At 36.6% G+C, this 22,053-nt stretch overlaps 2 protein-coding genes across 7 annotated transcripts in view; one reads left to right on the plus strand and one right to left on the minus strand.

Annotated features, from left to right (window-relative positions):
* UBR3 (ubiquitin protein ligase E3 component n-recognin 3) overlaps window positions 1-22,053 on the plus strand; it is a 224,368-nt gene that overhangs the window by 108,470 nt on the left and 93,845 nt on the right. For 3 of the 6 annotated variants that reach the window (XM_036857253.1, XM_036857254.1, XM_036857255.1), the window contains exons 20-25: window positions 6,755-6,896; window positions 10,439-10,543; window positions 11,624-11,797; window positions 11,984-12,016; window positions 13,632-14,092; window positions 17,907-17,995. In XM_036857253.1, coding sequence (XP_036713148.1) covers window positions 6,755-6,896; window positions 10,439-10,543; window positions 11,624-11,797; window positions 11,984-12,016; window positions 13,632-14,092; window positions 17,907-17,995 — 1,004 coding nt within the window. The remainder of the gene's footprint in view (window positions 1-6,754; window positions 6,897-10,438; window positions 10,544-11,623; window positions 11,798-11,983; window positions 12,017-13,631; window positions 14,093-17,906; window positions 17,996-22,053) is intronic. The other 3 variants (XM_036857259.1, XM_036857256.1, XM_036857257.1) reach the window with 1 other exon arrangement.
* LOC118897763 (putative protein ZNF720) lies at window positions 4,012-4,293 on the minus strand. The gene has a single exon (XM_036857077.1). The coding sequence runs from the start codon at window positions 4,291-4,293 to the stop codon at window positions 4,024-4,026; it is 270 nt and encodes an 89-aa protein (XP_036712972.1). The 3' UTR covers window positions 4,012-4,023.

Genomic DNA, 22,053 nt, shown 5'->3' on the forward strand with positions numbered 1-22,053 from the left:
GGCTGGATCTTGTCTTTCTGGTGGGCAGGACCGCATCTGGTGGTGTGTTTTGGGGTGTCTGTGGCCTTATTATGATTTTAGGCAACCTCTCTGCTGATGGGTGGGGTTGTGTTTCTGTCTTGCTAGTTGTTTGGCATAGGGTGTCCAGCACTATAGCTTGCTGGTCGTTAAGTGGAGCTGGGTCTTAGCATTGAGATGGAGATCTCTGGGAGAGCTTTCTCCATTTGAATTTACGTGGAGACGGGAGGTCTCTGGTGGTCCAGTGTCCTGAACTGGGCTATCTCACCTCAGAGGCTCAGGCCTGACACCCGGCCAGAGCACCAAGACCCTGTCAGCCACATGGCTCAGAAGAAAAGGGAGGAAAGAAAATTTAAAAAGAATAAAGTTATTAAAATAAAAAAAAGACAAGAGTAATTTAAAAGAAAAAGAAAGAAAGAAGAGAACAACCAAACCAAAAAACAAATCCACCAATGATAACAAGCGCTAAAAACTATACTAAAAAATAAAAATAAAAACAGAAACAAAAAAAAAAACGGACAGACAGAACCCTAGGACAAATGGTAAAAGCAAAGCTGTACATACAAAATCACACAAAGAAGCATACACATAGACACTCACAAAAAGAGAAAAAGGAAACAATATATATATATCTATATATATTAAAAAAAGAGAGCAACCAAATCAATAAACAAATCTACCAGTGATAATAAGCCCTAAATACTAAATTAAGATAAACATAAAATCAGAAACAAATTAGCTGCAGAAAGCAAACCCCAAGTCTACAGTTGCTCCCAAATTCTACTGCCTCAATTTTGGGATGATTCGTTGTCTATTCAGGTATTCCACAGATGCAGGGTACATGAAGTTGATTGTGGAGATTTAATCTGCTGCTCCCGAGGCTGCTGGGAGAAATTTCCCTTTCTCTTCTTTGTTTGCACTGCTCCTGGGGTTCAGCTTTGGATTTGGCCTTGTCTCTGCGTGTAGGTTGCCTGAGGGTGTGTATTCCCCGCCCCGACAGGATGGGGTTGAAGTAGCAGCTGATTAGGGGGCTCTGGCTCACTCAGGCCAGGGGGAGGGAGGGGTACGGAATGCGGGGTGAGCCTGCAGCGGCAGAGGCCGGCATGACGTTGCAGCAGCCTGAGGCGCGCCGTGCGTTCTCCCGTGGAAGCTGTCCCTGGATCACGGGAGCCTGGCAGTGGCGGGCTGCACAGGCTCCCGGGAGGGGCGGTGTGGAGAGTGACCTGTGCTCGCACATAGGCTTCTTGGTGGCAGCAGCAGCAGCCTTAGCGTTTCATGCCCATCTCTGGGGTCCGCGCTGATAGCCACGGCTTGCGCCCGTCTCTGGAGCTCATTTAGGCGGTGCTCTGAATCCCCTCTCCTCGTGCACCCTGAAACAATGGTCTCTTGCCTCTTCGGCAGCTGCAGACTTTTTCCCGGACTCCCTCCCGGCTAGCTGTGGTGCACTAGCCCGCTTCAGGCTGTGTTCGCGCAGCCAACCCCAGTCCTCTCCCTGGGATCTGACATCCGAAGCAGGAGCCTCAACTCCCAGCCCCCAACCCATCCCGGCTGGTGAGCAGACCAGCCTCTCAGGTTGGTGAGTGCTGGTTGGCACCGATCCTCTGTGCGGGAATCTCTCAGCTTTGCCCTCTGTACCTCTGTTACTGCACTCTCCTCCGTGGCTCTGAAGCTTCCCCCCCACCAATGCCCGTCTCCACCACTGAAGGGGCTTCCTAGTGTGTGGAAACCTTTCCTCCTTCACAGCTCCCTCCCCTAGATGCAGGTCCCATCCCTATTCTTTTGTCTCTGTTTTTTCTTTTCTCTTTTTCCCTACCCAGGTATGTGGGGAGTTTCTTGCCTTTGGGGAAGTCTGAGGTCTTCTGCCAGCATTCAGTAGGTGTTCTGTAGGAGTTGTTCCACATGTAGATGTATTTCTGATGTGTTTGTGGGGAGGAAGGTGATCTCCATGTCTTACTCCTCTGCCATCTTGAAGGCCCCTCTCTATTTATTTATTTATTTATTTAGGCTGTGCTGGGTCTTTGTTGCTGCGTGTGGGTTTTTTCTTGTTGTGGTGAGCGGGGGCTACTCTTCGTTGCAGTGCACAGTCTTCTCATTGCGGTGGCTTCTCTTTTTGCGGAGCACGCACTCTAGGTGCGTGGGCTTCAGTAGTTGTGTCACACGGCCTCAGTAGTTGTGGCTCATGGGCTCTAGAGCATAGGCTCAGTAGTTGTGGCACATGGGCTTAGTTTCTCCATAGCATGTGGGATCTTCCCGGACTAGGGCTCAAACCAATGTCCCCTGCTTTGGCAGGCAGATTCTTAACCACTTCGCCACCAGGGAAGTCCCGCTATCGTGTCTTTAGAATCTACCTTGATGCAGGGCACTTTGTAGATAATCAGTAATTGCTAAATGAGTGAAAAGTAAGTTTCTTAAAATTTTTTTGTGCTGAGAGTTTAAGTGAAAATAAGCCATTTTCTTTGTGTGATGTTTAGACCTTTAGAATTTTAGGATCTTATTGCTGGAAAAGCCCTTCAAGATCTTCTCTCCAGCTTCTGTAGAAATGTCTTGGGAGCCATCACTGGAAGAGGGGGTTGGGCAACAGCAACAGAAGGCCTAAGAGAGTGGAGGTGGCTCATCCCGTTTTCCTCACTCCCTTCCAAATACCCCTTAATGGGCAATTCAGCTTTTAAAATGAGAGAAACAAAAACAAATAACAACAAGAGCAAAAACAAACCAACAGTTGGAAAACCATCCATTCAATTCAGTGTTATATATATATATATATATATATATATATATATATATATATATATTTTAATTAATTTATTTATTTGTGGCTGTGTTGGGTCTTCGTTTCTGTGCGAGGGCTTTCTCTAGTTGTGGCAAGCGGGGGCCACTCCTCATCGCGGTGCGCGGGCCTCTCACTGTCGTGGCCTCTCCCGTTGCGGAGCACAGGCTCCAGACGCGCAGGCTCAGTAGCTGTGGCACGCGGGCTTAGCCGCTCCGTGGCATGTGGGATCTTCCCAGACCAGGGCTCGAACCCGTGTCCCCTGCATTGGCAGGCAGATTCTCAACCACTGCGCCACCAGGGAAGCCCAGTGTTATATTTTACATATGAGGACATTGTGGTCCAGAGAAGTTCAGTGGAATACGTTTGTTAATGGCAGTGTTGGAACTATTGTCTAGACCATTTCCGAAAGACAAATGTGATTTTTATATAGTGGTTACTTTAAATTCAGCTGGAAAGCAAATTTTTTTGAACTGTAATTTCTGATATTTCTGTTGCTTCCCGTCTCCCATCTTGAAGGTTAATGGCTGCTGGCCCATGTTTTAAAGTATGATGTATGAGTTTATATATGTCATTTTTGTCTCAAGCTAGTCAATAATTAAGTGTTGGTTTGAGTCACTTAAAATTTTTTTTTGCTGTCATGTAGCTTTTCATTTGCATTATTTCATTAATGATTTTGAAAAGAGCAGTCAGAATGATGTATTACCTGCTGCCTTGAACAAATATATAACCTTTATTTCAGAACACTTTATTAATCTAGGTGCTGCGTATTTAGGGGCCTAGTACTTAAAGCAAACAAACAAATAAAATAAAAACTAAAAATTGCTTTTCTATGCCAAATGAAATAGAATAATTGAAACATTTAATCATAGGCTATTGGGATTGCTTTGAAAATTATGCTTATATGTAGCCACTATAGTATTATATAGAAACCAGTTTTTTTTTTTTAAAGCAAACTTAATGGCATCCTCTTCTTGAATCATAGATGCAGTTCATTTCTCTGGTATGTAGATGGTAATTTTTTTTTTTTTTTGAACAGAGAAAGGTTTATTGCAGGGCTAAGCAAGGAGAACAGGTGGCTTGTGCTGTAAAAAACCCCAAATTCCCCCATGGTTTTCAGGGAGAAGTTTTTATAGGCAAAATTTGGGGTGAGGGCTGTAGGCTGTGTGACTTTCTTCTGGTTGGTTGGTGGTGAGGTAACAGGGTGGTGCCCCAGGAATCTTATGCTCAGCCTGAAGTCACCATCCTCCACCTGGGTGGGGGGCCCCAGTTCCTGGGTGTATGGCTATTGTCTCCATTCCCTTCACATCCCAGGGACCCTTCTTTTGCTCCATAAAGGTGACCAGGTCTGGCTCAGAGACAAGACCCAAGGAGACCAGGTTTTTATAGTTCTCTAACATCACATCCCTGTACAATTCCCATTGAGTGCTGTCCAGAAATTCCCACTCATCCTGAGAAAATTCTATGACTACATCCTGGAATGTCAACAGTCCCTGAGAAGCTGCCATTTCCTCCTCTTCTTCCTCTTGTCTGGGTCATTTTCTCATCGATATTACATTGAGGAATCACATCAGCATCTTGAGAATATGCCTTTGCTCCTAACATACCCACAGGCAGAAGGATCTTGAAATGCTGAAAAGGCCAACTTTTCCTGTCCTTGTCTCAGAAGATATTCAGGAAAAATCATCTCCTATATGGAGACCAAACTATGAGTTCATTCTTTCCTGTTTCTAGGTGTTCTCACCTCATATAGATGTCAGGAAATTCTGCTAACACGGGGTATGTGGGCTGTACTGACTTTCCCCTTCCAGACCCATGTAACAGGAAACCATGTTGCCTCCCCTTGTAATTTATTATTTTTAAGATTTTTTCCCCCCTCCCTACATGATATTTGTTTCCTCCAAGTTGAGTTTTCTACTGTTCAGTCTCTAGCTTTTATGTTAGCTGCATTCTTTGGATGTCTGATAATTCTGGCTGCTTGTGATGAGGAGCTCTCAGTGCCTTGGTGGATCTTTGTAGATTCTGAGCTTTAATGTAGTGTGATTTGGGTAGGCAGGTTTGTTGAGAAGCCCTTATGTTAGTCTCTTTAGAACTTCCTTTTTGGTTTTGTCAGATTCCTCAGAGAAGTATTTTCAAATATTGCCCAGAAGGTAATGGTCTGGCTGCCATTATTTTGTGAACTGAATGGAGTCAGAGCCTAAGTGCTCTGAGTCAAAATGCATATGATGACTTTCTTTTTTTTCTCTGTCATTTTTCTGACTTTCTACTGGCTCACATCAAGCCTGGTAATGGGGTGGAAATATGTAATATACCAGCAGTGAGGCACCTCATGTCATATGGCAATGAGCAGGGATGTCCTCCTCTTTTAAGGAAGTGATCCAACAGTTGGGAACAACAATACAGTCTGCCGTAGAGAGTGTTCCAAATGCAAGAATAATGGGACTCAAGCAGTTTGGTCCTGGCCATACCTCCTCTTATTGTTTTAGGTCAATACCATAGCTTAAGAAAACTTCAGAGACAAAGATTTCTAAGAAGAAATTTGCATAAAGAGGGTGAAATCTCAGTGGCTCTCAAAGGACACCTGGACTTTCTAGGTATACGATGATTTTAATTGCCCATCCTCCTACCCTTAACTGTGCTTGTGTTTTACCTTCTCCAGAGATGAATTCTCTAGCCAGAATTCTGTTGGGGTGGGGGAGAAGCAATTTTCATCCAATCCTCATTTTAGCCTCCTATCTCCCCAACTCCAGTTATTGAAGAACCAGGTGTTTCCAGTTTCTGAGCCTTTTGAGGATTCTGCAGTGTAATTGGGGTTGATTCTCAGCTGTCCCCATTGCCTTCCTGTGATTTGGCTTTCTTAGGTTTACTAGAGTCAACATGTATCCGTTTGCTTTCCGACTGACAAAATTTTGCATTTTTTTTTTTTTCGGATTTTCTTCATCCTGGTGCTTTTCATCCTTTAAGAAATACCATTACTATATTTTTATTGGAGTTTTGAGTGAAAGTAAAATTAAATATTTATGTTCATTCTGTCATTTTAACTTCAAGTGCTGAATGTATAACTCACTTGCATTCTCTGGATTACTGGGTGAGGTTGAGCCTTTAAAAAAAAACTTATTAATTTCCCTTCATGATTCTTGGTATGAGATTGGTGTATGGATTATTCTTCGATGATTTTTCTGTTAGATTGTCTAAAGTTTATCAGTTCTAAAGTTTTACTTTTATATTTGGATTTTTAATCCACCTGCAGTTGAATTTTATATAGAGAGTGAAGTAGTGATTTATGTATTTTTTTTCCCCTACAGAAAACCAGCTCCAGGACTATTTATTGAACAATCCATCCTTTTCTCACTGATTTGTAATGCTAATTCTGTCATATACAATTGATCCTCATTATTTGCAAATTCTATTTTGCAAATTTGGCTACTTGGTAAAATTTATGTTTATGCCCGAAATCAGTACTCGGAGCAATTTCTTGGTTAGTCACAGATCTCGGTGGATATGCAGAGGGCACCTAGGTTAAAGTGGAACAAAGCAAAACTCTACCCTCTTGTTCCAGCTCATACTGTAAACATGTGTCCTTTTCATGGTCAATTTAGTGCTATGTTTTTGCATTTTTGTCCTTTGGTGATTTCGCTGTTTAAAATGGTCCCCAAGTGTAGTGCCAAAGTGCTGTTTAGTGTTCCGGAGGGCAAGAAGGCTTTGATGTGCCTTACAGAGAAAATTTGTAGTCAGATAAGCTTTGTTCAGGCTGTTATAGTGCTGTTGGCTGTGAGTTCAATGGTAATGAATCACTAATATGATACATCCAGAAAAAGGTAGAGGAAGTTATGATCTGTACCTAAGGCTATTCCAAAAAGTGCTGAGGTAACATATATATAGTGTGTGATGAAGCTATGGAATCACCATTTAAATTACATTTTAATCTTGAGTCTATCATCTAATTTTAGTTTTGTTTTATTTTTACAGTTTAAAACAGAGTGGAAAATTCCCTGGAAATCCCTGGCCTCCCTATAAGAAAAGGACGCCACTCCATCCCAGCTATAAAGGTCTCATGAGACTTTTGCACTGTAAAACTTTACACATTGTGCTATTCACTCTGCTTTACAAGGTACAGTAGTAATTTGAATAGAAAGACTCAGATTAGAATTTATTACCATAATTTTACATAAAAGTGCTAAAGGATAATATTTACATAAAAATACTATTTATAAAGCAAAGTGTATTTATATGTTTAAGATGTGTGAGGATATTTCATAATCACATATATATGAATTGTATTCTTTATGTAATTTCAAATCTAAGTTGAAAATAATAGAGCTATACCATTTTTTGGGGGAAACTATTCATCTTATCATTTTCAGATAGGAATATTTTTTTATGGTTTCTGTGCCACAAGAAGTGAAATATTATGTGAGTACAGGAAGAATGAAATGAACAGTAGGGACCAAACAACCACCAGAATCCACTAAAATGACAAAACTAACATGGCAGCCATAGGAGCCAGTGACCCTGTGTTTAGGCTTGTTCTCTTGGCTTTCTTCCTCTGATCAGGAATGTGACATAGAGGGATTTGAATGGGCTCCTATATGACAACATTAAGGATTTTCTTTTGTTAAATACCTTAGAAACTCAAAAGGTGATGCTTTTACTTTTTTATTACCTAGAATTTGTTTTATCCTTGGGTCTTCTCACACAGAACTGACTTACTTATTAGGCTAACATTAGTTGTGTACTCAAAAATTGTATACATAATGTCATGGAGTATGTGTATATATATATATAACAGGCATATTTATGTTCTAACCTGGATAAGAGATGAAAGACAAACTATACTCATGTTATATAGATAAAATAACTATAGACATTTATAAAGTAACTAGACACAATAAACATTATACAGTTAGATACAAAAAAAACTATTGTTTCTTCTTTCTAATTAGAATTTGAAAAATTAAAAATTAAATTAAATAAAAAAGTAAGCCTATTTGTTAGGCAAATTTACAATTACTACATATACATTACTTAAATTACTTAAGAAAATATACATTAAATTTAGTTAAGTAGACACTTTAGTTTTTTTCTTGTTTGCTGTGTAAACAAATATAGCTTTTAGATTTCTGTACCCCCTATTCTTTTTAACTCTACCCCATGACCAGTTTTTCGTTTTACTTGTAAAAATTACTCCTGTTAAAATTTTAGACATGCGCCTCAAAAAAACATCTTGAATGGTTTATTTTCATTAATTTCTAAGAGAATTATTCAGTAAAATGATTTAAAATGTTCTTTTTTTCATTAAGAAAAGTAGAATATTTTTTCTTACTAAGAAGATATTTGTGGTTTTGATTTTTTACAAATAGATATTTTTTGAATGTCTACTTAGTGCCAGATTTTGTTTCAAGTACTTTATATACACTTATATACATTACTTTGTTTAATTCTAGGAAACTTCCTTATGAGTGAAAGTTCTGTTGTTATTCTCATTTTTCAGATATGATTTTTAAGTTTTAGAGATTAACTAGTTCAGATAGTGAAGCTAAGTACATGTATTGGGTTGGGCAAAAAGTTTGTGTTTTTCCGTAACATCTTACGGATAATAAATGTCAGTAATTCTTGATTTAAAAATTAAAGAAGCCTACTGCAAATGATTTGTGTCCTCTTTCAAGTTAAGTTTTTTCAACCTTTTTATTTGCTTACTGTAAAAAGAATATTTCATGAAAAATAGAAAGGCAGTATTTAATTGTTGCAAGATTATTATGAACAAATTTTTTAAAATCTCAACTTTGTAATAGCTTTCATGACTTTTATGATAATAGAAGAACCTTTAATTGACATTGCATTGGCAGGTCAACTTTCTAAAAATCAGTGTCAGTAAACCATTTCATCTCCTGCCATGTTTAATATTAAAAAACTTTAATATAGAACATGTTGATAAAAATCCCCAGAAACCATTTATTTTTTTTTTGTAGTACCTAATAAAGTTTTTTCTTTTCTTAGCCTTTAAGTTACTCATTTGAAGCTGTAAGATGTAATGCCATAGGATTTCAAGCCAAAATTTATTTGATTTTAGCTAGTAATGCTTTATTTATTAAGAGGAGGCAGAGTAGTAATGATAGGCAATCCTTGGGAGTTTGAAACTGTGTTCTAGTATTGCTTGTGCTAGCTGAGTGTGTGGCTGAGCCTTGGTTTCCTCCCTGTAAAGTACTGGATTAGAAAAAATGACCTTTGTTGCCTCCCAGCCTTCAGTCCCCTCTTACTGCTGTTCTTGCTCCTCCCACTATCCGTACCATCTACCTACTATTTATTGAACACCAATTGCTAGATACTGTATGAAGGAAATTACAGATAGTAATCATGTAATCCTTGCAATAATTCTGGACTACTATTCTAGTTTTAAAGATGAGAAAACTTAAGGCCAGATGTTGCTCAAGGTCAAATAGCTAAGTATATACAGAATTTGTATAAAAAATCAGGTTTTTAAAAGGTTTTGAAAGTCTATTCTCCTCACCACTGTGCCACACAAAATATGAATGGAAAAGCCTTCTCAGTAGTCAGAATAAGCATTAAAAAGTCAGTGAACTGAAAGTCTTTATTTTTTAGTCACAATAGATTAGCTCCTAAGTGACTAAGTCCTTTCCAAGCTCCCTCTGCCGTTTGGGCAGTTTCTGCTAGGCTCAGCCTAGACTGGCCTCTTTTTTGTTCTCTTTAGTCTCATCTGCAGCTGACAATGCCACTCCCTGCAGAAGCTCTTCCTCTTACCCCTTCCATAGTTTGACCAGATGGCTTTTTTTTTTTTAAATAATGAAGACAACATGATAGCTACCAGGCTGTTTTTTTCTTATGGTATTTTATGTGTCTTCTGGTTAATAGTTTGTTGCATCATATTGAATGAGTGATTGGTGTAGGTTAGCCCCAAAGTCCTGCATAAAATGTGTAAGGCTTGCACTGTGTATTCCATGTATAAGGTCAGATGTATCAGTATTTCCTTAGAGAAGCCTCTCTCCTAACCACTTGCATTCCTTTTTCCTTTCTCACTCATATAAACCACACATTGCATACACATTTACACAACAGCACAAAACACTCAGGTTCAGAACTTTAATTTTAGAGACAGATTTTAAAAATATTAATGTTCCATAAACAATTATTTTGCTCCCAATTATATGCCAAGTACTATGCCAAACACATTTGCATGAATTATCCTATTTAACAAACTTATTTATCTGATATCTTTGTCATCAGCAGAAGAGTGTCAGCAACTTAGGATGTAAAATAGTCTTGTTAAATTACTTTATTAGATACTAGTATTTTTATAATAATGGTTTTAGTGGATTATTTAATGTCTTAACCTTTAGGAAATCAGTGAACTAATATTTCTGGATATTGCCTAAAATACTGTGTGATCTTGAGAGGGAACCTGTTTTACTGGTTTTAGTTTTGTCTTTTCACCAAGGTATAGCTTTACTTACGTATCTGATTATGAATTTTGTATATATATGTATATATATACATATGCATACATACACATATATATATATGTGTATATATATTTTATGTTACTTTCATCTATAACATTAAAATATTTTTTGATATTTAAGTGAAATATGTTTTGTGGAAAAAAGTAATTACAGGGCATTTTTTCCCTTTTTAAAGATTTTGATGGATCATCAAAATCTGTCAGAACATGTACTCTGCATGGTTTTATATCTGATTGAATTAGGACTTGAAAATTCAGCTGAAGAGGAATCAGATGAAGAGGTAAGTAGTTTCTTGTATTTTTAAATGTTAAAGTTATGACATGCCTTAATAAAAGGTTGTATGTCATCTTGAAAGGTATTTATGGATTCATCATACTCAGATGAAAATCTTCCTAAGAACTACTGGAAAAGGCCCTTTTTAATCTTCACATACATATGTTCTTTTAGAGGTTTCACTAATACATTAAACTCCATTTGTAGAATTATTGAATTTGAAATTCGTAATTCATAATATGTAGATCTAAGAAACGTGGTTAGTGCACTTTTGGTGTTATGCTAATAGCATTGATTACTGGTAAATAATTGTTATGTTAGGAATTCAGTCTAGAAATTCTAATAATTTGATTAGGGATTAATTTTGAATAGCAAATTGTTTCTGTAAAGGTTTTAAGTTAATGGAGTAAGTATTGTTATAAGGGAGAATGTTTACTTAAGAATGCAAGTTGTTTGTTAATCTGTTTCAGGATTTTATAAGTATCACTTCCATAAAAGTAATTGTCACTACTAATTGATTTTATAATTAATTGATATTTTCCTCATCCCCTCCCTCCAAAAAGACAGAATACAACACAACATAATAACAGCAAAAATACAAACAAGAAAAAAACAGACAAGTAAAAAGACTAGACTGTACTTTATATTCTAAGTTGAGTCAACATATATTCTTTCATAGATATTAAAAGGTCATTACGATTCCTCTAAGACTTAAGTCAGACTTTTGGTTGATTTTTCAGACTTTCTTCTACAGTTAGTCCAAATTAGCATTATTTGACTGTATTATGAGTTATTCCTAATGGTTGATGAATAATATTCTGTACTAAGTATTTCCAAATTGAAAAATGTTTTTTTTTCTGGAGAAGCTTAGCTGACTTCCATTGGACTTACCTATATTAGTACTGAGAAATTTGTTCTAAAATTTTGTGTTTGTATTTGGTTTTATTAGCACTTTGTGATTTGTGAATGAGACTATAAGGGATTCAGGAATATGACAGGCAATAGACTATTATTTGGGCTTGTTACATTTCCATTGTACCTTAGACCAGATTGGCAAGGTTTGATATTCATTATGTTTATGTTTTAGGCATCAGTAGGTGGACCAGAACGTTGTCATGACAGTTGGTTTCCTGGTAGTAACTTAGTATTGAACATGCGACACTTTATAAATTATGTTAGAGTGAGAGTTCCAGAGACTGCTCCGGAAGTGAAGAGAGACTCACCTGCAAGTACCAGCTCTGATAGCTTGGGTTCTTTACAAGTAAGTGTAAAAGAGAGAATAAAAAAAAGGAAAGACTTTGTTATGCTGGGTTGTGTCATTTAGATCATCCTATCATATCCAAAAGAAAAATAAATGTGGTTGTAGATAACTTTAAATTGTCTTTTATTTCCTCTGATATATCTAAGCAACTTTTGCCTCACCCGTCTTTTTCCTTTAATCTGCCAGAGTTCACGTCGGCCTAAAGTTCTTCAAAGAGAGGTAGATGTATATAATATTTGCATTAACTAGCAATATGGCTTTAACTGGAAATGGGGACAAATGCTGAAGTATTTGTGTGTATATGTGTGTGTTTAATTAATATGGTTAGATTAAAAAAATGTTTAACGTGTGTGTGTGTGTGTTTTAAATGCAGTAATTTAGGCTTAATTTTAAAGAAAATTCATATTATTGAACTTAAAAAATAATACTGCATATTTAATAGTGGGTTTTTCTTAGTAGTGTTAGTATTTTGGGCCAATTATAAGCGGCACATTTCAGTCTGTTTACATTTAGCATTGTTACTAACATCTTAAAAATGAATGTTTCCTAAATCAAAATAAATTTAATCTTTAGTTGCTGGTGGCATGCCCATTCACAACTTTTTTTTTTTTGCTCCTATGGCAGTTAATTAACTTTGATAAAATAAGCCCACAAAAATCTTAAACTCCATATATTGTGTATTTGGACTCATTTTGAAAATCAGCTCTCTCATTGCATGTAGCTTAATTAATTTATAGAAAGCAGAAATGAAAACTCTTGATATGACAGGGCAAGTAACTAAACTTAAATACCTCTAATTCCTACAATATAGATTTTTGCAAGTGAAGAACATTGAATCAGACATTTCTTGTTGAAGAGTCCATTTGTAGGAACTTTCTTTGTCTTTGACAATATGTTTTTGCTGTGAACACCATAACGAATTTTGATTAAAATATTGGAATCTATAAGCGGCAGCCTTTGCCTCTAATGCTGGTAGAGAGTACGTTGAAAAACAGCTTGGATGTTAAAAAAAAATAATGTATGTTATAATTTAGCTCATAAAAAGCTCAACTGATTGAAGCATCCTTTCTATGCTTGCTTAAAAAAATTAATGAAATCCATTAAACTAACTTGTATCTTAATTAAAAGATGATTTCTAAGAGCCCTAATGCAGTTTGACTGCTTTAGCAAAAAAGGCTAGTTTGAAGATAAATTATTGAGAAAAATGGTTTTAAAAAATCTGTTCAAATAACAAATTATAGTGATATTTAAATATGAAAGAGATTAGTTTGATTTTTCATCTTTATATTTCATTTCAGTAACTTAAAGCATTTGTGTTAGAATTAATTTTCAAACTTTTGAAGTTCCTTAAAAATGAAATTAATTAGCAGTTCAGATTCATTAACTTGGAAAAAAATTAATTTATAATTTTCTTAAGTGGAAGATATCGTGGTCTTCTAGAAGTTGGTAAAGAGTATAGTATTCTTGACGAATGTTGGATAGAATAGCTTTTATTCCTTTAATCTGATGAAGGACTTTGTTTATGATTCCTCTTTAATATGGCTGTAGAAACTACTCAAGCTTTGTCTATTTTCCCTAGTAGGTAGGCCCAGGAGGTTGTAAAAGAGGTGTTACTGTGGATAATCGCCTTTCTCCTTGATGTTTCCAGGTTGAGTGGGACTAAGTATACTTGAGAGAAGTGAAGAGACAGATTTACTTAAAGAGCAAATCTATTAAATAAATCTTTGGAGGAAACTTTGAACATTCCCTTTTGAAAATGTAGTACTAATATGGTTTTAAACTTGACACTGAATAACTTCTCTTGATTTTTCTTTCTTTCTCTTTTGAATGGTAGAATTCTGGTACAGCTCAAGTTTTCAGCTTAGTAGCAGAGCGTAGAAAGAAGTTTCAGGAGATCATCAATCGCAGTAGCAGTGAAGCAAATCAGGTGGTTCGTCCTAAAACTTCAAATAAATGGTCTGCACCTGGTTCAGCTCCACAGTTAACTACAGCCATTTTGGAAATTAAAGAAAGCATATTGTCTTTGTTAATTAAACTTCACCACAAACTCTCAGGAAAACAAAACTCCTACTATCCTCCATGGCTTGATGACATAGAAATTTTAATCCAACCGGAAATACCTAAATATAGTCATGGAGATGGTATAACTGCAGTAGAAAGAATTTTACTAAAAGCTGCATTGCAAAGCAGAATGAACAAACGCATCATTGAAGAGATATGTAGAAAAGTGACCCCTCCTGTACCACCCAAAAAGATCACTGCTGCAGAGAAGAAAACACTGGACAAAGAAGAAAGGTAGTTTTTATTTTTAATGCTTTAAACTAATGTATGGTACAGTTGAAGATTTTATATTACCACCCCCCATCCCCACTTTTGGCCATCTGAGGCTAATCACCTTGATGTTTATCAGCTGATTAGTTTGTAAGATAAATGGAATCAAAGATAGTCAGTGCTTGTGCGTTTAGCATGCTTGAGTTGGTTGAGTTATCATTTACATTTAGAATACACATGGTGACAGCCATATGTATTCTAAATGTAAATGTACATGTATGTATTTAAAGGTGAGCTGTAGAGTGCGTAGCTCATTGTTTTAATTAAAGAAACATACTGAAACTTATAAGTTTATTAAAAGTTTATGAAGGAGTAGTATAGGAGACCAAACATATTCTATCAGTGCTATTATTATTTAAACATTTTTGGAGGTCTCATATGTCTTTGAGCATCTACGGCACATTTTTGTTTGTTTCCATTTCTTCCTTGATGACGAATTTTTGTCCTTTGAGGATGGGTTTAATTTTTAAAACCTTTTTATTTTGAAGAAATCTCAAACTTACAGAAATGTTTCAAGGATAATACAGTGAACTTCCTGGATCATTTCAGAGTAAGTTGCTTTACCCTGGAATACTTTAGTGCGTGTTTTTTAGGAATAAGGTCATTTTCTTACCTAATCAGAATACACCTTTCAAAATAAGGGAATCAACATTTTATTTAGTACGATAAAATCCTTAGATCCCAAGTTTTGACAGTTGTCCCAGTAACGTGTCTCAGAGCAAAAAGATCCAGTCCAGAATCGCTCATTGCATTTTGTTGTCATGTTTCTTTGGTCTCCTTCAGCATGGAATAGTTTCCTCAGTTTTTCCTTTATTTTCTTGACCTTGGCACTTTTGAAGATTATAGAGCAATAGACACTGTAGAACGTCCCTCAATTTGGGCTTGTCTCCTTTCCCATTATGTTTGGATTCAGGTGATGCACCTTTGAGAGGAATATCAAGGAAGTGTTGCTGGGAAGTTGCCTGGTGGCCTAGTGGTTAGTATTCCGGGCTTTCACTGCCATGGCCTGGGTTCAATCCCTGGTTGGGGAACTAAGATCCTGCAAGTTGCGCGGCCTGGCCAAAAAAAAAAAAAAAAAAAAAAGGAAGTGTTGCTGTTTTCTTTTGACTGTATCCCATCAGGTGTCACATGATTTTAATTTGTTTCATTACTGGTGATTAACTTTGATCACTTGATTATGAGGGTGTCTGTTAGACTTCTTCACTGTCAAGTTACTCTTAGTAACTTTCCTCTCTTTTTTCCCCCCTTTGTAATTAATATGTAATTTGTGGGGAGATACTTTGAGATGCTGCAATATCCTGATCTCCATCAACTTTCAGTTTATTCATTTATTTACTTATATCAGTTTGGAGTTATGGATTCCTATTTTATTTTATGGGTTATAATTTCTTCCTCATTAATCATTTTGATGCTCAAATTGTTCTAGATTTGACCAGTGGGAGTCCCTTCAAGCTGGTTTCTGTGTTCTTTGGATTTCTCCCCACCATTCTTTGAGCATTTTCAATTATTTTCTGGGCCAAGAAGATAGCCCAGGTTCATCTTGTGTTTGGTATTAGCCATTTCTCCAAAGAGTCCTGGTTCCTTTTAGTAAAGAATCTTATTTAGAAACCACAGTCCACGTGCTCATTCTAATGAGCTCATTCACAGACCCTGTTAGTGGGCAAAATGTGTGTGTATGGGGGGGGATAAAGGGAGGGGAGAGAGAGTTATTAAAAACTATGACTGTGAGTTCAACCTGATAATCCCAATTCTAATCCAACACCATAGGATTTATTCTTCTTTTCCTTCTTTTCATAATTGTAATTCTCTCCTCCCATAGTGAGAAACCTGGCCCCTATAATCCTTAATATGTATTAATTTTTGATTAATTCCCTTGTGTATAACCAATTTCTTGTAACTTTCCCCCACACGAATGCCCTCCTGTGCCAGGCTGTTGGGTCTTGACACCCTGTCCTAGGCCACTGTGCCACCTTCCATGTTCAGGAAAGAAAGCGCAGGAGTGGTTTTTAATTTTTTGAAATGGCTAATGTCATTGGGAGTCCAGTTTGATGAGTAAGGTGAGTGATCAACCTGGATAATAATATATTGGCTTAAAATATAAAAAATAAGAGTTGTATTTATAAATTAGGTAATAAAGTGAGTTTTCTTAAGTGGGGCCTAAATTACATTTAAAGTAAATGTTAGAAAAGGAGTGTTAAAAATCTCTTGAACTTTATTGGCAAAATTATGTAACTTTTCATGGTAAGCTGGACCACAGTACTTGATTTTATAGACGTTTGTGATTATCTCCACTAAATGGGTCGGAGCGGATGTGTGAATAATCTAAAAATTACCATCAGCATTCCATTCTTCTAAATTCTATATTCTATATCCTTTAATCATTTCAGACTAATAGCAGAATTCTTTCATGTTTCCCATAGAAATTACTTCATAGAATCTCAGTTTAATAAAATTCTTTTGTAGTGTATAGATATAATAAATGGTCACTAAAAGAAACTGCTATAGTATACTCCATCCATTATGTTTTTAATGTCCTTTGTATCATGGGATATGATAAATCCCTTTTTGAGTTTAGTTCAAGTAAAAAGTTTGTCTCTCCCAATGAGTTAATATATAACTTATAACCTTTTTCTTCTTCCTCTCCCTCCTCTCTTGTTTTGAATTACTATATTAACCTTACCTTGCTGGGGGTAGAATTTTATGCTTATTAGTATTTCTAGCATCTTTAAATGTAGGGAAGCCTATCTCCTGTCTTTATTAGTTTACTTTTATTTTCTTATCCTTATGTTATAGTCATTTTTTTTCTTTTTCAACTAGCCTCAAATTAAAATACTCTTTGGAAGTAGATAAGGGATAATTAATAAATAGAATAAAGTGAATTAATCCAAAGGAATATTTATGCTTAGATTTGGAATATAGTTTTATCTTTATCTTATATTTGAGACTCTTTCATATTCTTTTACTTCAAACAAAATAAACCAAACTTGGAATATTTCCTAGTAGAAACTGGAAAACTTCCTGGCTTTTTGCTATTTCTCTTTTAGGAAGAGACCTGTTCTTAAGGTAACAGTAAATCTGACTATTCTTTTTTTAAAAAATTAATTAATTAATAAATTAATTTTTGCTGCATCGGGTCTTAGTTTCGGCACATGGGATCTTTTGTTGCGGTGTGCGGGCTTCTCTCTAGTTGTGGCGTGTGGGTTCCAGAACGCGCGGGCTCAGTTGCCTGGCAGCATGTGAGATCTTAGTTCCGCAACCAGGGATCGAACCCGTGTCCCCTGCACTGGAAGGGGGATTCTTAACCACTGGACCACCAGAGAAGTCCCCTAAATCTGACTATTCTTAACTTTTAGATTCTGTTCATAGCTTAACATAATAGTTTCTTCTAGCAATGAGTTTGCTATTATTTGTACTTGGGGTTAAATTGTGGATTCCTAGCTAAAACTCTTCTTGCTCTTGCTATGAACTGACATATATTTAGGAAATTGTGTTGTTGGACATCCAAATTTTGTATCTACTTTAATTATTATTTCACATTTTAAAGTAAATCGTGGCTTTTATTTTTACCTATTTAAGCCCAGTGATTTTCAAACTATTTTAAAGCAGCAGAATCCTTTTAAGGACAGTAAAATTTTACCTGAAATTTAATACATAGTACAGAAAATTGGTTGTTCTTAACTGTGTGCCGGGGGCCTTTCATACATTATATACTCCTGAAAGATAGTAGGTATGTCTTAAGCACGTCTGGTACTTATCACTTTATTTCTGTTTAATCTAGACGACAAAAGGCCAGAGAGAGGCAGCAGAAATTGCTTGCAGAATTTGCTTCACGACAGAAAAGCTTCATGGAAACTGCAATGGATGTTGGTAAGTCAAAATTTATTAGTTTAGAACTCTCATACTTACAGTTATTACCTTAGGGATTATCTAGTCCAGTCATCCACCAGTTTTTAACATTACAGACAGATGATTTCTGGTCTTTATTTAAACAATAGAGTGGTGGAAGATCAGACCTTAATTATAGACAGTCCATTCTGTTGTTGAGTAGCTACAGTTGTTAGAAAGTTCTTCCTGATGGTAGTAATACAGTATTCTCCTGCTGCTTTCTTCTGTTAAACTGTCCTTTAGATTTATGAGGTTCATCAATATGAATTTAGTTATTCTGATTTTTTCCTGTGAAATTATTCTAAGATCCTTAAAATACTTTTCAGATACTTTCAGTGTCTCTTCCTGCCGCCCACCCCTTCACTATTTCTTAAAATCAGGTGCACTTCTCACTTCCATTAGGATTAGCATTAGCATTTGTACAATGAGAGAGGATGCCATTTTCCTGTGTGATGGTAGATTGCTATGAGTAATCTTTTACAAACATAGGAGAAATAGATTAAATCTCAATTAATCTCAGTCTTCAGTTAACCAGGATACTCCCTTCCCTGACTATTACTTGCATTTCATTGATTTCTCTCTTTTTTTTAACTTTTAGACAAAAATGCTGAAAGAAAATACACTGAAGTTGTGCCTTTAGTTAAAATATATATACATATGTGCATTCAGACATGCAAATACAGTCTCATGCACATAAGCACATGTAACTAAAGTTATATATATATATTAACTAATGTTCAATATATAATAACTAATGTTCAGAAGAGGTGTGAAGAGGAGGGTCAGTCCAGATTTAGCATAATGTGTTCTAAACCATCAACAGTAGAGTTTATGTTCAGGACATAACTTTCATGTAAAGTATACTAAATTCTGCTTATTGGATTAACTTGCTATCAGTTGACTTTCTTATAAGAAATATGAAGATTTAGTTCATTGACACTGCTTTCACTTTTTCCATTGTGTTTTCTTTTCCTTCTTTCCAAAAATTAATAATTATATATAATTTTTGGTTTTCACAGATTAAAGATAATTGTAGTAAGTGTTACAATTAAGTGTTCTATTAAGTGTTCTATCTATAGCCAGTTTCTTCATATCTCTTCATATAAAATGAACTAATAAGCACCCCTATTTTTCATTTTTCTTTTCCTTATCTCTACCTTCTACATTTTATTAGTTACTTCTTTTCTTTTAAATTAAGGTTGCCAACATTTTGTTTTGCAGTTGCAGTCAAGTCTTCCATCCAAAGGTTTATTCTAAACGTTGAAAAACAGTTAACTTTTTGAATGTTGTTGAATACAGGGCTAAAAGATAACCTAGTATTCATTTACTTTTTTTGAGTCCAGTGGCCTGACTCCTAGCGCACTTTAAGGAGATTGTGTTTAGTATATAGCCTCTTTTCTCACAGTCTTGCAATTGCTAAAACCATACCATCCTTTATTCATTTCTGTTTGGGCCATTACTTTGTTATATTGTCTTTTGTTTCTCCTGAAGTTTCCAACGGCCTTTTTTTCGAACTAATATGCCTTTATGATAATCCCTATTATTCTGCCCACTCAGTCATACTGTCCTTTGCATGGAATTCTATTCCAGTCTGGTCCATTTGCTCTGTAGGCATGCTCTGCAGCCATTACCTTAGGATTTTCCTCTTATCATGTTGATCTGGGGCTTCCTGCATCTTATGTCTTTTTGGGAGTCTTGTTTATTGGAGTGCAGCCTCAAGTGTATTCCCAATAATGCTTGTGCTGGAAGCTAAACTTTCTGATTCTTTATATTTCCAGATGGAACTCTGGTTTGCTCTCATGCTTGATTGTTAATTTGGATGAACATAAAATTCCCCGTTGATACACATTTTGTTACAACTGTTAAAGCAATACTCCCTTGTCTTTTGCCATTAATTTGATAAGAAGTATGGTGGTAGTTTGATTCTTATTCATTTGTGGGTGAGCATTTTTTTCCCTTTCCTGTGACACTTTTATAATTGTTTGATCTTTAGAGATCTGAAGTTTTATGATATGTATCTAGGTGAATCTTTTTTCATTCTCCTTAGTACTTAATGGACCTTTTCGGTCTGAAGATTCATGTATCAGAAGCTCTGAGAAAAATTTTTCCTATGATTTTCTTGATAACTAATATAGCCATCTTCCAAGATGACCCTCGATCCATACCTCCTAGTATTTATGCCCTGTGTAGTCTTCTCTGACACTGTGCCAGAATTGGTATACATGATCACTGGGATATGGCAGAAGTGATGGTATGTCATTTCTGAGATTAGGTTATGAAAGATACTATGGCTTCTCTCTTGACGGCTTTTCTTGCTCTTGGATTACTCATTCTGGGGAAAGCCAACTGCCATGTTGTGAGCAGCCCTATGGAAAGGCCTGTGTGGTTAGGGACTGAGGCCTCTGGCCAACAGTCATGTGACTGAACTTGGATGTGAAAGTGCCAGCCCCATTCAAGTTTTCAGATGAATACTGCCCAGCTGTTACTTTGATAGCAATCTCATGAGAGATGCTGAGCCAGAACCATCAGCTAAGCTGCTCCCAGACTCCTGACCCTCAGAAACTGTGTGAGATAATAAATGTTGTTTTTTTTTTTAAAGTTTTTTTTTTTTAATTTTTTTTAAAAAATTTATTTATTTTTTTATTTATGGCTGTGTTAGGTCTTCATTTCTGTGCGAGGGCTTTCTCTAGTTGTGGCAAGCGGGGGCCACTCTTCATCGCGGTGCGCGGGCCTCTCACTATCGCGGCCTCTCTTGTTGCGGAGCACAGGCTCCAGACGCGCAGGCTCAGCAATTGCGGCTCACGGGCCCAGCTGCTCCGTGGCATGTGGGATCTTCCCAGACCAGGGCTCGAACCCGTGTCCCCTGCATTGGCAGGCAGACTCTCAACCACTGCGCCACCAGGGAAGCCCATAAATGTTGTTTTAAGCCACTGAATTTTGTGGTAATTTGTGAAACAGCAATAGGAAACTATTATAATACTTTTCTCCTTATATTTTCTTTATTCTCTTTTGGTGGGACTCTCACTACTTGGATATTGGATCTCCTGGATTGATCTTTTAATCTTTTATGTCTTTTTTTTTTAATACATCTTTATTGGAGTATAACTGCTTTGCAATGTTGTGTTAGTTTCTGCTGTACAGCAAAGTGAATCAGCTATATGCATACATATATCCCCATATCTCCTCCCTCTTGCGCCTCCCTCCCACCCTCCTATCCCACCCCTCTAGGTGGACACAAAGCCCTGAGCTGATCTCCCTGTGCTATGCAGTAGCTTCCTACTAGCTATCTATTTTACATTTGGTAGTGTAGATATGTCAATGCTACTCTCTCACTACCTCCCAGCCTCCCCTTCCCCCTGTGTTCTCAAGTCCGTTCTCAACGTCTGCATCTTTATTCCTGCCCTACCACTAGGTTAATCAGTTATGTCTTTTTTATATCATGTATTCTTTTTGCTTTACATGCCTAGAGGTTTCTTCTCTTCAATATCTTGGTCTTACTTTGTCTATAGAATTTTTTCTCAAATCTTTCTGAATGTCTCTCTCTCTCTTTCTCAATTATCCTTTATCCTTCTAAATTGCTTAGAAATTTAAGTTAGTCTTTCATGTTGTTAGTTTTCCTTATTTGCCTGATAATCCTTGACTCTCCTGGAAAGGTGGTCTGGGTAGTTAATTTGGGTTTACCCTGAGTTTTCCTTATTTGCCTGATAATCCTTGACTCTCCTGGAAAGGTGGTCTGGGTAGTTAATTTGGGTTTACCCTGCTGAGGTCTAAGTAGGTTTGATTCTAGTAATTCTCTTTAGCCTGAGTATGGATGAGGCGTGTCGACTGTCAGACTTAGATTTTGGTGGGAGGACTGCAGACTACTCTGTTTGGGCCCCCAGATGTTAACACTCAATTAGAAACCCCAGTGCTCTCCAAGTGACTTGTTCAGTTCCTCTGGAGAAAAATAGTCTTTTTTTCCTCTGTGAGGTAAATGTCAAATTATCTGAGTGCTCTGTCAGTCAAAGTTGGAGAGGGAATTGGGGTGCTGAGTAGTGAAG

Source organism: Balaenoptera musculus, chromosome 7 (assembly GCF_009873245.2).
Source record: "Balaenoptera musculus isolate JJ_BM4_2016_0621 chromosome 7, mBalMus1.pri.v3, whole genome shotgun sequence".
Classification (NCBI taxonomy): domain Eukaryota; kingdom Metazoa; phylum Chordata; class Mammalia; order Artiodactyla; family Balaenopteridae; genus Balaenoptera; species Balaenoptera musculus.

Coding starts and splice junctions, on each gene's coding strand:
- LOC118897763 (XM_036857077.1), bottom strand. CDS start 4,293: ATGGCAGCTTCTCAGGGACTGTTGACATTCCAGGATGTAGTCATAGAA.